This window comes from Opisthocomus hoazin, chromosome 14 (assembly GCF_030867145.1).
Source record: "Opisthocomus hoazin isolate bOpiHoa1 chromosome 14, bOpiHoa1.hap1, whole genome shotgun sequence".
Taxonomy (NCBI): domain Eukaryota; kingdom Metazoa; phylum Chordata; class Aves; order Opisthocomiformes; family Opisthocomidae; genus Opisthocomus; species Opisthocomus hoazin.
The window spans coordinates 23463055-23477445 of record NC_134427.1 but is presented as its reverse complement, the minus strand read 5'-3'; the positions used below and the strand labels follow the sequence as shown (position 1 = coordinate 23477445).

At 60.5% G+C, this 14391-nt stretch overlaps 1 protein-coding gene across 4 annotated transcripts in view; it reads left to right on the top strand.

Moving 5' to 3' along the window:
• Positions 1-14391, top strand: part of LOC104335868 (H(+)/Cl(-) exchange transporter 5) — a 42454-nt gene that overhangs the window by 8676 nt on the left and 19387 nt on the right. The window contains exons 1-2 of one of the 4 annotated variants that reach the window (XM_075435227.1): positions 1859-1916; positions 5455-5604. In XM_075435227.1, coding sequence (XP_075291342.1) covers positions 1871-1916; positions 5455-5604 — 196 coding nt within the window. In that variant the 5' untranslated portion in view covers positions 1859-1870. Of the gene's footprint in view, positions 1-1858; positions 1917-5454; positions 5605-11026; positions 11256-11750; positions 11912-14391 lie in introns of those variants that run through there. The other 3 variants (XM_075435228.1, XM_075435229.1, XM_075435230.1) reach the window with 3 other exon arrangements.

Sequence of the window (14391 nt, the reverse complement as noted above, 5' to 3'; positions counted from 1 at the left end):
TCAGCTGCGATGGCGCAGAAAGTCCTCCCGGTTACCGGCTCGCCTGCTGGGGTGGTCTCGCCAGAGCAGGAGGGGAGGCTGGCTGTACTCCCTGCAGGCAGCCCGGGGAGCTGGAGGGAGGGATGGCTTGGAAAAATAGCATCGACCCGTTTATAAAGCTACAGAGTGCTACTCCCGAGGGTCCCACTGGTGTCCGAGCCCTGGTTTGTTTGCAGATGGGGGCTGGAAGCCTCGGCGCTCTGCTGTGAACGCTGCCTCCAACTTTGTATGCGTGCTGGTTTGATTTATTAGCAGTTAAAGAAGAGATTGTGATTATTTTGTTTGGTGTTTGGGGTTTTCTTGTTAAGATGATTGCCCAGCCCTCTCGCAATTCACTGGAAGTCTGCCCGTCGAGCCGGTGCCTGGCAGGGCTGCGTGTTTCCTGGGCTGGGGTAGGACGAAATCCAGACTGACTGACTTGCTTGACCAGGGCACCGAAGCGTCTCTCTTGTGGAGTCACCTCCTCTGCTCAGAGAGAGGAACTGTTTGGGTTTCTCTGTAATGGCACGGTGAGCGTCTGGAGTGGTGACGTCGCAGTGAAGCCTTGCTCTGGGGGCTCCAGGCCGGGTGCCTGCAGCATTGCCACAACGGCTGAAGGATGTTTATTCTCTCTTTTGCTTTGTTTTCTTGGTTACAACTGGTTTATTCTATAATTTTCCTTGTTTGGTGCCATTGGACCTGGCGATTGCGGGAAGGGCTGTGCCTGCCCTCGAAGAGATGCTGTGGGGCTGGGGAGGAAGAGGTGCCCTGGGCTGTGCGAGCTCTGCTCAGATTTGCTGATCTCTGGAGAAGGACAAGTCTCGTGATGGGGCTCTGGGGTTCCAGGCGACGCAGCCGCTGGGTGGTGAGCTCGCTCCTGCCCCGCGCAGCGTCGGCTTGCGGGGGCGGCTGCTCGGGGTTGCCCCCAGCTCCTTTGGAAGCCGTGTTCTCCCGGTGCGATGTCGTGGTGGTGCTGGTGGAGCCGGAGCCGAGCCTCCCGTCCCACGGGGAGGAGAAACGCTGCGGGAGCTGCTGCCCGCTCTGACTTGGGAGAGGTTGGACCTGCGTGCGGGAAAGGCTGCTGGAGCCCACCCGGTGCGGGCCGGGGGCTCGCTGCTGCCGGGGCTCGCCAGTCCCGCTCCTCCAGCTGCCGAGAGGAATCACAGAATCCCAGCATCGTGGGGGCTGGCAGGGCCCTCTGTGGGTCACCCAGCCCAACCTCCTGCCCAAGCAGGGTCACCCAGAGCAGGCTGCACAGCACCACGGCCAGGCGGGGCTGGAATATCTCCAGAGAAGGAGACTCCACAGCCTCCCTGGGCAGCCTGGGCCAGGGCTCCGGCACCCTCAGAGGGAAGAAGTTCTTCCTCATGTTCAGCTGGAGCTTCCTCTGCTTCAGTTTGTGCCCGTTGCCCCTTGTCCTGTCGCTGGGCACCACTGGATCATGAAGGTTGGAAAAGACCTCCAAGATCATCAAGTCCAGCCGTCACCCCATCACCACCGTGCCTGCTAAACCCTGTCCTGAGATATCACAGCTACACGGTGTTTGAACCCCTAAGGAAGGGGCGACCACGACGAGGCTGGGGGAGCAGCTTTGCTGGTGACGCCGAAGCCCGAAGAGGAGCCCGCAAGGCCGGCGTGCCGCAGCGGCCGGGCCGGTTGGCTCTGCGCGACGGATGGCAGCGGCGTGCTCCGGCTTCCTGGTCACCGGTGCTGTCATCTGAGTCACTTCCAGGCGTCGCGGGGCCGACCCTGGCACGTTCTGCTTCGTCGCTTCCCTTTGCTGGGCTGCGATGGGGAAGACCACGCCGGGCTGAAGAAGGCGGCGGAGGGGAAGGGGAGCAGCGGGAGGAGGATGGCTTCTCGCTCACGCAAGCGCTGGCTGCACCGGGAGCCTTTCGGTACGTACGCCTGCGCCGGGGCAGCCGGGCAGTGCCGCTGGCCTCGGAGGAAAGGAGCAGCCGCTGAGCGGTTGCGGCAGATTAACAACACAGATAAACAGGAGAACGGCCTTTTTCATTTTTTCTTTTCTTTTTTTGGTGCACGTGGTTTAGCCTGGAAGGGGATTGCTCGCCGTAGAGGGGGCGTTTCTTTAAGAAAAGATGACTTAACACAGTCCCTGGAGACAGAGGTTTAGGACTTGGGAGAGAAGCGAGCGCGGGCTGATGGTCTGCTGTGCCCTTTTTGTGCCGGCTGTGACCTGCGCTCCGCTGCGACGGGACGGCGGTGTGCTTGCCGGCGTGCTTTCGGGTTTTTCAAGCTGTAAATTCGAGTAAACTTGGGGATGGATTGAGGGGAGCAGGAGGTGACGTTGCTCTTGGCCAGGGGCTTGTGGCTGCCCGTGCTGGCAGTGCGGAGCTCCCCGTCGCCGGGGTCCCAGGCCCGGCAGGGCGACCAGTTCAGGCTGTTCGTGCAGAGTGGGTATGTGAATACATATTTTAAACCTCCCCTCCCACATATATGGGTATACACACCCCACATATATACACACAGAGTTTTATGGGCAGTTGCCTGTAAGAGCGTGTTACGCTGCAGACGTGCCTCCGACACACGAGCACAGAGTTTCTTCAGTTCTCTGCCGGGGTGGAAGGCGCCGGCCCTCCGTCCCGGGCTGGGAGCTGGTGTCAAATCGAATTACCTTGCTTGTTAGCTGGCAAATAACAGCTCCGAATTCCTCGGTTCCTGCGGCACTGCCGGAGCGCGGCAGCCCGTGCCGTCCCGGTGCTGTGGGAGCGGGCTGGAAGCGTTGCTGCTGGCAGGGCGCACGCCGCTCCCCAGCACCCAGTGCCCGGCACTGGCTTTACTGGTGTGTTCTGCGCCCGTTTAATGAGTAAGCAGGGCTGAAACGTGAAGTGACATCGTGTTCCGCAGAGTGAGGCGCAGCGTACAATGCCAGGACGGTTTCTGTGCGGTGTGGTGGCTTTTTCTCTGTGATAGGAAGTGCTTTCTGCAGAGTGTGTGGTTCGTGCTGTTTGCATGTGCTGGCTGGCTTTCTCCCTTCCTGAAATAAGGCTGAGCTGCATATTTGGTTCTTCTCTAACTCTCTGGAAAAACATGTACGTTTGCAAGAGAGAAGTGAGCACGGCCTGTCGTCTCGCTGCGGTGAAGAGATCCCACTCTCAGGCTGCAAGAGCTGCTGTTGAGGCCGAGACCTGATGGTTTTTTTCAGCTTAGTTTATTTAATGGCCTCAAGTTGCAACAGGGGGGGTTCAGATGGTTGTGGAGTCTCCTTCTCCGGAGATATTCCAGCCCCACCTGGCCGCGGTGCTGTGCAGCCTGCTCTGGGTGACCCTGCTTGGGCAGGGGGTTGGACTGGCAGACCCACAGAGGGCCCTGCCAACCCCCGCCATGCTGGGATTCTGCGATTCTATGGGATATTGGGGAAAATTTCCTTACTGGCAGAGTGGTCAGGCTGCCCAGGGCAGTGGGGGAATCCCCGTCCCTGGAGGGGTTCAAAACATGTGTGGATGTGGCACTTGAGGACAGGGTTTAGCAGGCGTGGGGGTGTTGGGGTGACGGTTGGACTTGATGAAATTAGGGGTCTCTTCCAACCTTAATGATTCTGTGATTATTATGCTTTCAGGGCTCGTGCTTCTCTAGCTGCCCTGCTGTCCTTGAGAAGAGGAGGAGAGACGCCGGGTCTTGTGTCGTGGGCTGGGGCAGCTCCTGCGGACGGCTAGGTGCAGCGGCAGGTCGGGAGTGCTTAATTAAGCTGACTTAGCAGTTTAATGGCACGCTTCCGTGCGCAGGCTGCGTCCCGCAGCTCCGCGCGCGGATGGCTCAGGATCGCCCTTCGCTTGGTGGTTTTGCAGCTTGCCCGCGTCTCGGGGGAAGGCCGGGCAGGTGAGCGTGGCACATCGGGAGGGCATCGCAGCGGCGTTTCTGCGGCCAGGATCCTTCCTGCGCGCTGGGCTTTGCGCAGCGCCCAAGCAGTGAATGCAGGGAGGCTGTGGGAGGTGAAAAACGTCCCTGCAAGCCTGTTGAGAGCACACGTGGAGATTGTTTAGTGAATACATCAGCGGATGTCACTTGCCTGACGTTGTGTGGACCTGAGTCATTTTTCACCTGCTATCAGAGTGGCCTTGCGATTGCTCTGTCTGGTGGTGATCAGCAGACAGAGCCTGATTCACAGGCGTTGTGGGAAATAGAGAGGAGAAAAAGGAAATACCTTGAGAGGCTTTTTAGACCAAGAACTTAGACGACAGGTTGACCATGAGCCAGCGGTGTGCACTGGTTGCCAAGAAAGCCGATGGGATCCTGGGGTGCATTAGGAGGAGTGTGGGCAGCAGGGCGAGGGAGGTTCTCCTCCCCCTCTTCTCTGCCCTGGGGAGGCCCCATCTGCAGTGCTGTGTCCAGTTCTGGGCTCCCCAGCTCAAGAAAGATGAGGAGCTACTGGAGATAGCCCAGCGCAGGGCTGCGAGGATGATGAGGAGACTGGAGCATCTCTCCTACGAGGAGAGGCTGAGGGAGCTGGGCTTGTTCAGCCTGGAGAAGAGAAGGCTGAGAGGGGACCTTAGAAATGCCTCTAAATATCTGCAGGGTGGGGGTCAGGAGGACGGGGCCAGACCCTTTCCAGTGGTGCCCAGCGACAGGACAAGGGGCAATGGGCACAAACTGAAGCAGAGGAAGCTCCAGCTGAACCCGAGGAAGAACTTCTTCCCTCTGAGGGTGACGGAGCCCTGGCCCAGGCTGCCCAGGGAGGCTGTGGAGTCTCCTTCTCTGGAGATATTCCAGCCCCGCCTGGCCGCGGTGCTGTGCAGCCTGCTCTGGGTGACCCTGCTTGGGCAGGGGGTTGGGCTGGGTGACCCACAGAGGGCCCTGCCAACCCCCACCATGCTGGGATTCTGTGAAATATAATTGGTTTTCTACGGAGAGAAACATTATCGGAGGCACGCGGGCTGCTCGGGTGTTTGAGATCGTAGTCGCAGAGGCAGTGGTAACTTGGGGGCCATTCTCGGGTGGTGGGCTCCGTATGATGCTTAACTTTCGCAGCGACCCTGGCTCTCACGGGGCTCTGGGGCAGCCGGGCATGGCCCATGGTGATGGTGACGTGGGACGGCGCAGCTGAGACGGGGCTTGGCGTGGGTGTGCAAAGTTTTCTAAACCTGTTTTTTGTGAAGAACATGGGCACCCCGGCGCTGCTGTGTTAGCGTGGCATCTGAACTGGACACACTGGGACTTGCTGGTTGCGTCTGGCACGTGGCAGCATGGAATCTAGTGCAAGAGCTTTGCTTGGGGTTGTAAACACCCAGTTTTGTCGTGAGCAGTTGCTTGTTCTAGCCCAAACTTCAGGTGCTATCGCCTCATTTCTCCTTCGCCGTGGGAAGAGCAGCGTGGGCTCCCGGTCCTCAGGACAGACAGCCAAGCGGGCGTCCGTCACGTTGACTTAGAGAATGAGGCTTCCTACTTGTGCTCTGAAAAATGTCCCTTTCCTCCCAGGTTTGGCAGCTCTGGCCATGGAGCAGAAAGGCTATCGACGGGGGAGTTTCCAGAGCAGCACTAGCGACGAGGACATGCTGGAAATCGCCGGAGCATCTCTGGACTTCTCCGTGGCGGACGATGACCCGCCGCTCGACAGGGAGATGGGAGGTAACGCCCTGCGTCGCTCCGCTTGCTGCCGCTCGTGGCGGCTTTCGGTCAGGTTGCGTGGGGGGGTTTTCTGCGTGCGGTCCGCTGGCCTCTGCCGAGGGTGGGAGCCGGGCGTTTCGCGGCACCGAGGTGCGGGGTGCTGCTCTGCGTCGCAACCCCCCGCGGACTTCTGCAGGCCAGCGGAACGCTCGCTCGCTCGCATGCCGCGCGGGGCTCCCAGCGTTGCGCGGAGGCTGGTGGGAGGCGCGAGCTCCGTGCAAAGTGGAAAATATCCTTAAAATAAGTGGCAGTTGCAAGAGGGGTGTGAGTGGCTCTGTGGTGGGGAGGCACTGCTTGTCTGTCCTCCGCAGCCGGGCTGCCTGATCCCGGGCTGCGTGCGTCCGGTAACGCGTCGGAGGGGAAAACCTCTCTCTCTGGCATCTGTGTGGATACTTCGCTCTTAAATATCGCGCTCCCTATCCCACCACTTTGCTTTTAGGGCTGCTGGGTAGTCCTTTCGGGAGTGTTCTGGAACAGCTGCTGCAGGGAAGAGCTGGCTGTGCCGCGAGGGAGGTGGCGTGGGAGCGATGGCAGGGCGATTCCTGGGGTTTGTGGTACAAGCAGAGACTCCCGCTCCCTTCCCTGTACTTTGGAAAGTTGTTTGTCGTGGAGAGAATCTCGAAATGTCACGGCGCGAAGGGGTTTGGTGCTGAGCTTGTGGCCTGAGGTGCTGGGCTTCTCCTGCCACCCCTCGTCTGTCCGGAGAGGAGCTGTGGCTGCCGCCATTAATGGAGGGGGATGAATCTCCATGGCTTTGCTGAGCTTTGGTGCTAGACCGGCAAGATCTGCCTGATTTTTGTTTTCTGTGAATGATCATCAGTTAGTTTGAAAGCAAAAATACTGAATTTTGGACAGCAGACTGCAGCTCCCCATGACTTCCCATAAAGCTCCTCGTCCTCTTCTTCCCCCACCCCTGTTTACCGCAGGGCAAAAATTAAAAAGAAATCCTTCTGGTTCCGCTTCCCAGCTGTGCTGGCTGCCTCCAGGTAGCGCAGATGAAGGCAGAGGTCCTCAAACGTCTCCTGGCAGTGGCCAGAGCTGGCAGCTGCCCTGCTGCTGGAGATGCCGTAGGGACGCGGCGCTGTGTGCTGCGTGGCGTGCTCCAGCAGAGGAAGGATGGCTGGGCTTCTGTAGCGGCTGCGTTAGCTCGGAGTGACAAGCACTGCTTTGTGGTTAAACCCCCTCTGTCCGTGCGCAGGGGGACGCGTGCAAGGTGTGCATCCCGAGCGTGCTGTGCCCCGGGGTCGGTCCGAGGCAGCCGTGGGTGCTGGGGCGTGGGGTCGGCCGCGCTGCAGGTGCCGGTGGAAGGGAGTTTTCGAACCGGGCATGTCTGGGAGGCCACTCCAAAACTCCTCCCACGGAGCTGGAAACAGTGACTTGTGACTGAATTTACTTCTGAAGATCTGTTCACTACTACTACGTGCAGAACTAGGTACATAAAGTAACCACGCTATGCCTGTTGGTAATGGAATGGTAAATCCAGGTTGGCTTACCTGCTGGGAGAGCTGCTTTCCCTGCGGCCAGGGGGGTGTCGGCGGTCTGATGTCAAACGTGTGCTCAGGTTTAATGTTCGGAGAGAAGGAACTGAAGGCTTTAACTGCTTGTGGGGAAATTATTATTCTGGGTGTCCTGGTGGATGACCAGTTAACCATGAGCCAGCAGCGTGCCCTGGCTGCCAAGAAGGCCGATGGGATCCTGGGGTGCATCAAGAGGAGTGTGGGCAGCAGGGCAAGGGAGGTTCTCCTTCCCCTCTTCTCTGCCCTGGGGAGGCCCTATCTGCAGTGCTGTGTCCAGTTCTGGGCTCCCCAGTTCAAGAAAGATGAGGAGCTACTGGAGAGAGCCCAGCGGAGGGCTGCGAGGATGAGGAGGGGACTGGAGCATCTCCCCTACGAGGAGAGGCTGAGGGAGCTGGGCTTGTTCAGCCTGAAGAAGAGAAGGCTGAGAGGGGACCTTAGAAATGCCCATAAATATCTGCAGGGTGGGGGTCAGGAGGACGGGGCCAGACTCTTTCCAGTGGTGCCCAGCGACAGGACAAGGGGCAACGGGCACAAACTGAAGCAGAGGAAGTTCCGTCTGAACCCGAGGAAGAACTTCTTCCCTCTGAGGGTGACAGAGCCCTGGCCCAGGCTGCCCAGGGAGGCTGTGGAGTCTCCTTCTCTGGAGATATTCCAGCCCCGCCTGGACAAGGTCCTGTGCAGCCTGCTGTGGGTGACCCTGCTTGGGCAGGGGGCTGGGCTGGGTGACCACAGAGGGCCCTGCCAACCCCTGCCATGGTGGGATTCTGTGAAGCAGCAGTGGATATCGCGAGCTGCGTGTAGCTTTGCTGCTGGCCTGAGCCAGCGCTCGGTTGTTTAACTCCTATTAAAGGCTTTTCTCATCTCTGCTTGGGGCGTGTGAAGGCCGAGAAGGGCCGTGAAGACCCCCCAAAAAAACCTTGGGTCCACCCCAGGCATGCGGGGCTTGGGGTGACGGTGGCCGCGGCGCTTGGGGAGCTGACACGGGAGTAAAAGAGGAAATTTAAAAGGGGAAAGGGTTGCTTGCCCAAACGCTGGTTTCAGTTCACTCCACAGATTTCCCGTGCTGCCTGGAGGAAGTGTTTGCTCCGGGTGTGCGGGTGCCAGGCACGCAGCCTGAAGGTGCGATGGAGCCGGGGGGTCGTAGCCGAGGGTCTCCAGGGTGGGCTTGGCTGCAGACCCTGGCCGGGACCTGCTGCCCTGTCCCCAGGGCGGTCAAACTCTGCGAGAGCCGTGGCATCTCAAGTTGAAAAAGCATCCCCAGCCGAGCTTGTGTGTCCTGTCCGGCGGCCGAGGAGGGAGCGTCACCTGCTGCTGGGTGGGTTTGGAAATCTGGAGCGAGTCTGCGGCCCATGCTGCTCCGTGCCTGCGTTACGAGCCGTGGCTGATGCGTGGCGGGACTGTCGTACGGCGTCAGGTCCCCGATGGGAACCACCAGCCGTGCCCGCTGCCTGGAACGCAGGGTGCTGGGCTGGAGAAACATCTTCACCTAGGCCCAGACTGACTGCGAGACTCTGTTCCGAGCCAGTGTTTGCAAGACTGCACCTCCTGCCCCCAGGCTGGAGCTCCTGAAGAGCTTGGGCCAAAACGTGGGTACTCTGAGCGCTGCAGGCTGGTTTCAGAGCGATTTGAAATGGGCTGTGGTGGGTCTTCATGCCTGCTCCCGCGCTGTTTGCGGGGTTGAAAACTGACCGCGAGTAGCACATTCGCTCACCCTGGTCTTCTCTGGGTAGAACTTCAGCATTTCGTCAATACAAGGTAACAGAGAAGACTTCCCTTGAGGGTTTTTTCCACGCTGTGGAATCGAGCTTGGCTCCTTGTTAAGATCCCCTGATACTGTTCCAGTTTTGCTTACAGCTTGGGTACCGAGCAACGGTGTCGCACCAGGCAGCGAGTGAGTGTTAGCAGCGCTCTCGCAGAGCTGGTGCCAAGGCAGAGATCTGAATCTGGGCCAGAGGGCTGGTGGGCTGGGCTGGCAGAGTTGTTTTAGAGGTACAGCTGAGCTTCCCAGAAGCTGTTGCACCTTACTGGCGTCACCTCCCTTCCCTGCCACGGTAAAGGCGACCAGAACTACACGTGATGTTCAAGGTGCATTTGTACAGCAATAAATCCGTTCTGCTTCTTAGTTTAAGGGATTTTAAAAAAAAAAAAAGCTGTTTCCTTGTTGACCGCTCTCGAGTGTTGAGCAACGGCTTGCAGAGCGTTATCCGCAGGCGTTTCTCGGTCGGACGTGCTGACCTGGGGCATGGCACTGTTACAGCTGCCTCTCCCCCTCCTGCATGCCGTGCTCTCTCGCGTGGAGTTTCTCCTGCTCTCTTGCAGTCCAGCCGTAGCCCTGCAAAGCCGGCCGGGGAGATGCTGGTCACCCAGCACGAGCTGTGGGAAGCGCAGGCACTGCTTCCCCAGACCACTCAGAGATGTGTGGAATAGTCCGGGACAAGCAGCAAGGACTGGGCTTCCACCGTTGCCTTCCTCCTGTCTGGAGAGCGCCGGAATTCGTGCCTTCAGCTGCTGCGTCTGCAGCCGGCTGCTCTGCTGTGAGCAGCCTTGCCCTGGTGCTCCCCAAGAGCTGTGTTTACTTCAGACCTTCGAAAGAGAGTTCCATCCAAAGCTGCATGGATACCCAAATGCATGCTCAGATTATATCTGTAGGTGTCTTGATTTTTTATTTCTATTTTGAGAAATATAAGCGTTACGAGGCCCGATTCCTTTAGCAGGCTGTGTCCTTAGTAAGGAGTAAGGCACAGGAAGTTCCAGCTGAACCCGAGGAAGAACTTCTTTCCTCTGAGGGTGACGGAGCCCTGGCCCAGGCTGCCCAGGGAGGCTGTGGAGTCTCCTTCTCTGGAGATATTCCAGCCCCGCCTGGCCGCGGTGCTGTGCAGCCTGCTCTGGGTGACCCTGCTTGGGCAGGGGGTTGGGCTGGGTGACCCCAGAGGTCCCTGCCAACCCCGACCATTCTGGGATTCTGTGATTCTGTGAGTATCTCCTAGATGAGAGGTGGCTTCTGCCGAGTGGTTTGTTATGAGGGTGAGTTGTACTGGTTTCTAATTCCTTGGTAGCCCTTTCCAAAACTATTGCAATATAAATGGTTTCCACTGTGTAGGTTAAAGTAGCTCTGGCTGGGTGAGTTAGGCGGTGGTGCCGGCTTGTTGCTGCCTCCCGGCAGTGGCCCTTTCCCCGCGCCTTGCAGCGATGAGCCGACGCCGGGCTTTTTTACATGGGCAAGGAGTGGTAGGGCAAGGGGTCATGGCTTCGAGCTGAACGAGGGGAGATTGAGATGAGATAGAAGACAGACTCTGCGCTCTGAAGGTGGAGCAGCCCTGGCCCAGAGGAGCTGTGGCTGCCCCCTCCCTGGCAGCGTTCAAGGCCGGGTTGGATGGAGCTGTGAGCACCCTGGGCTGGTGGGAGATGTCCCTGCTCATGGCAGGGGGTTGGAACCAGATGAGCTTCAAGGTCCCTTCCAACCCAAACCGTTCTGCGATTCTGTAATTGAGGGTGGTGATTGCAGCTGAAAACCCCCAGGTTAGTGCAGCGTGGTTTCCCATGGGTTCTTGTTCTGACCCGCCGGCCCCGTCCTTGCCCGCGCGGGCGTGCGCCTGGCTGTGGCTGCGGAAGGGGCCGGCCGGCTGCCCGCCGCTCGCCGAGGGCTGCAGCCAGCGCCTGGCCTTGCTCTGCGGGCCGGGCTCCACGCCAGATCCCCGAGCTGGGGGGCATCTCCCCAGCTTTCCTCGGCGCCTCCGGCCAGAAGCCCGCGGCGCTGGGAGCAGCCCTGCCAGCGTTATCGGCCGAGAGCAAAGTCAATGTTTGCTGGAGCGCGGCGTAGCAGGCGTGCCAGGCGATGTCCCAGCCACGAGCTATCGCCAGCGAGCCGGAGCCCGCGGAGCGTCGCCGCCAGCCCCTCCGAGCGCCGTGTGTGCACGGAACGGCGAGATAGAGAGCGCTCCTGCGGGCTCGGGCAAGGCGCTCTGAAATATTGCTTCTGCAGAGAGGACGAAAGAAAAATCCAGCGCCTTCCGGCCTCGGGGACAGACCGGGAGCAGTGAGCATTGCTGCCGGCTGTGCGGCACGCGACGGGGGAGAGAGGGAAGGGGTGTTTCGGTACGGCCGTGGCTGCCCACCGGTGTCGGGGTGTCCTCTGATCAACGCCTGTTTCCCTGCGCCGAAGCGGGGCTCGGTGCGGCGCTTGGCGACGCGTGGGCGCGCGGCGGTCGGTCGCATCACCGGGCTGTCGGGTTAGCTGGGTGCTCGTGGCTGGGGTGACCACGGGTGGGGGGCGGTTCGGTGGCAGCTCTGCGCGTCCCTGGGGTTGGGCTGTCGGGGCGGGGGGCTCTGGAGGTCTGCAGGCTCGGCTTTGACCTGCCTGGCTTCCAGCGCCGGCGGCGCGAGCGACGAGCTGCTCTCTGTCTTGACGCCCGCGCGTGGTCGGCTCCGGCCGTCTGCGGAGCGTCGGGCTGCGCTCCGGGCACGTCGGGTGTCCTGGTCCCGGGGGTTGGCCGCCTTCCTCTGTCCTCGCCTGCCTGCCAGCGTGCCCTGTGCCCCTCGCAGCGGGGTGCAGCGCTGGTGACGACACGCTGGTGACGACACGCCGGCGTGCGGGGAGGGCTCAGCGCCGCGGTGGGCTCGCCGTCGGCCGCGTCCCGAGGAAGAGGACGCAGCAAGTGCCGCCGTAGGGCGAAAGCGCACCCGCCGTCCCCGGCCATGCGACGCAGGGGGTCCCGAGGGGGCTCGGCGGGAGGAGCGGAGGCTGACTGAGGGTGAGCAGACCCAGCCGGGGCGGACGCGGGGGGCTGCGGGCGCGCGTTGCGGGGGCTGCGAGCCGCTCGGTGCAGGGTGCTGGGGTCGGGCGGGCGGCCGGGGTGGGCTGCGGGGTTTCTGCTGCGTGGCGGTCGGCTGCGCGCTGCCGCGCTGCCTTCGGTCCGCAGACCCCTTGCTTCTCCCCGGAGCCGGCAGCGGCGTGCGGCGGCACCGTCACCGTGCCGTGCCGGCAGGGCGGGTAGCAAAGCCCCGCGGGTTTGCTGGGCTGCGAGTGACGGGCGCCTGGAACTTGAACAAGCACTGCCTTTTTTCTTTTTCTGTCTTTTTAAGCCGGGCAGGCTCTCTGAAGTGGAGCATTAACCCGTTCTGCGGAGAAGAGGCGATCAGAATGCCAGCAAATCTGTGTTTAAAAAATGGACTATACTTCTCTAACAGGGTCACACTGAGCTTGCTGTCTCTAGACATTAGACACGGGTTCAGAGATCGATATGTTAGGAACTGGGAGACCGGTACCATCATCTTGATCGTGTTTTGCTCAGGCATTGCTGAGCTCCTTTTCTTCCTTTATTCCTCTCTGCTTATCCGAGGATCCTTGATCTACAACAAGCTGAGGCAGGAGATAGGATCTTGATAAATATTTATGGCTGTCAGCCATTTTAGAGTTCAGTATCACTCCTGGAAAAAATACAAGGACGTTTTCTCTGTTTTCCCATTCTCTTCTGTCGAGTGGGCCGCTTCTCGGCTCGCAGGGCTGTGAAATTGCCGTGTGTGGCTGGGGACCCTGGGGCTCTGACTTTGTGAGATGAACCCTGCTGCCTTGGGGACAGCAGGCTGGGCGGAACGGGGCCGGTGCCTGGCGAGCGGGTCGGTCTCCGGGCTGCGCCGGGCTGGGCCCGAGCGTGCAGGTCGGGTCAGACCGTCCCTCCTGCGCTCGGCCTCGCCGCGAGGTCCTGGTGCTCCGTGCCGACTCAGTGCCTTCGGGGTCCGGCTCTGTGGCAGCTCTGAGCCCAGGAGAGCCGAAAGGCGCTGGCTGGGCGGTTGTTCCAGGAGAGCGGGCAAGGAGTGACCCTGATCTCATCTGCTTGCAGAAAATGCTGCTCAAAGTAGTCACACAGAATCCCAGCATAGTGGGGGTTGGCAGGGCCCTCTGTGGGTCACCCAGCCCAACCCCCTGCCCAAGCAGGGTCACCCAGAGCAGGCTGCACAGCACCGCGGCCAGGCGGGGCTGGAATATCTCCAGAGAAGGAGACTCCCCAGCCTCCCTGGGCAGCCTGGGCCAGGGCTCCGTCACCCTCAGAGGGAAGAAGTTCTTCCTCGGGTTCAGCTGGAGCTTCCTCTGCTTCAGTTTGTGCCCGTTGCCCCTTGTCCTGTCGCTGGGCACCACTGGAAAGAGTCTGGCCCTGTCCTCCTGACCCCCACCCTGCAGATATTTAGAGGCATTTCTAAGGTCCCCTCTCAGCCTTCTCTTCTCCAGGCTGAACAAGCCCAGCTCCCTCAGCCTCTCCTCGTAGGAGAGATGCTCCCGTCCCCTCCTCATCCTCGTAGCCCTCCGCTGGACTCTCTCCAGTAGCTCCTCATCTTTCTTGAACTGGGGAGCCCAGAACTGGACACAGCACTGCAGATGGGGCCTCCCCAGGGCAGAGCAGAGGGGAAGGAGAACCTCCCTCGCCCTGCTGCCCACACTCCTCCTCATGCACCCCAGAGTCTCAGTCAGCCAGGTTTGGCACTGCTTTATTAATACTTTTGTTTTGGAGGATGGCTGTATCTCTGTCTTCAGGAAAGGCTGCGGTAGGTGTGCCAAGATAAACTGAGCAGACAGAGAAAGCTGCTGTCTGCAGCGTGGGGACGGGAGCGTTGCTGCGCTTCGAGAGGTGTTGGCCATTCCTGCAGGACTCAAAGCAGAGTCTGCTGGCCGGGCTGCTTGGCTTTGCGAGGTGAGTGTGCAGGAGTCGCTCATCTTCCGCTTCCCAAGGTAGGCTCGGTGTTGTCTGCTGCATCGCTGGGCTGGGTAGAAGCCCCTCGCCTGCTCTTAGCAAAGCCTCAAAGACCCCCCCAACAGAGCCACCTCGTCGCTTGTACCTGAAGCTGCTCTGCAGGCGGTGAGGCAGCGGTGGGTCCCGTGTCAGGGGGACAGAGCTGAAACAAACGCCGGGACGGAAGGCGGCTTCCCACAGTGCTGTTACCGGCAGTCGGTAACCACCACCCCACCCCCAGATTCTTATTCCGGCTCTCCCAGAAAAGCAGCCGCTGTCTAAGCGAGGATGTGCACAGTCCACTGCAGTGTGAGCAGGGACCCTGGAAATGGGAGCCGGACCCCGGCGAGCAAGCTGGGGACTGCGGTGAGAGCGTCTGACGTGCCACGGAGCGGCCCGGGCAGGCGCCAGGACGTCGTGTGGTCTGGGAGGTGGTGGCCCGCTCGCTGCCCGGGCCCGCCGTCAAGCTGCTGCGCCAGGTCGGACCCTGCTTGCCTCCTGGGTTC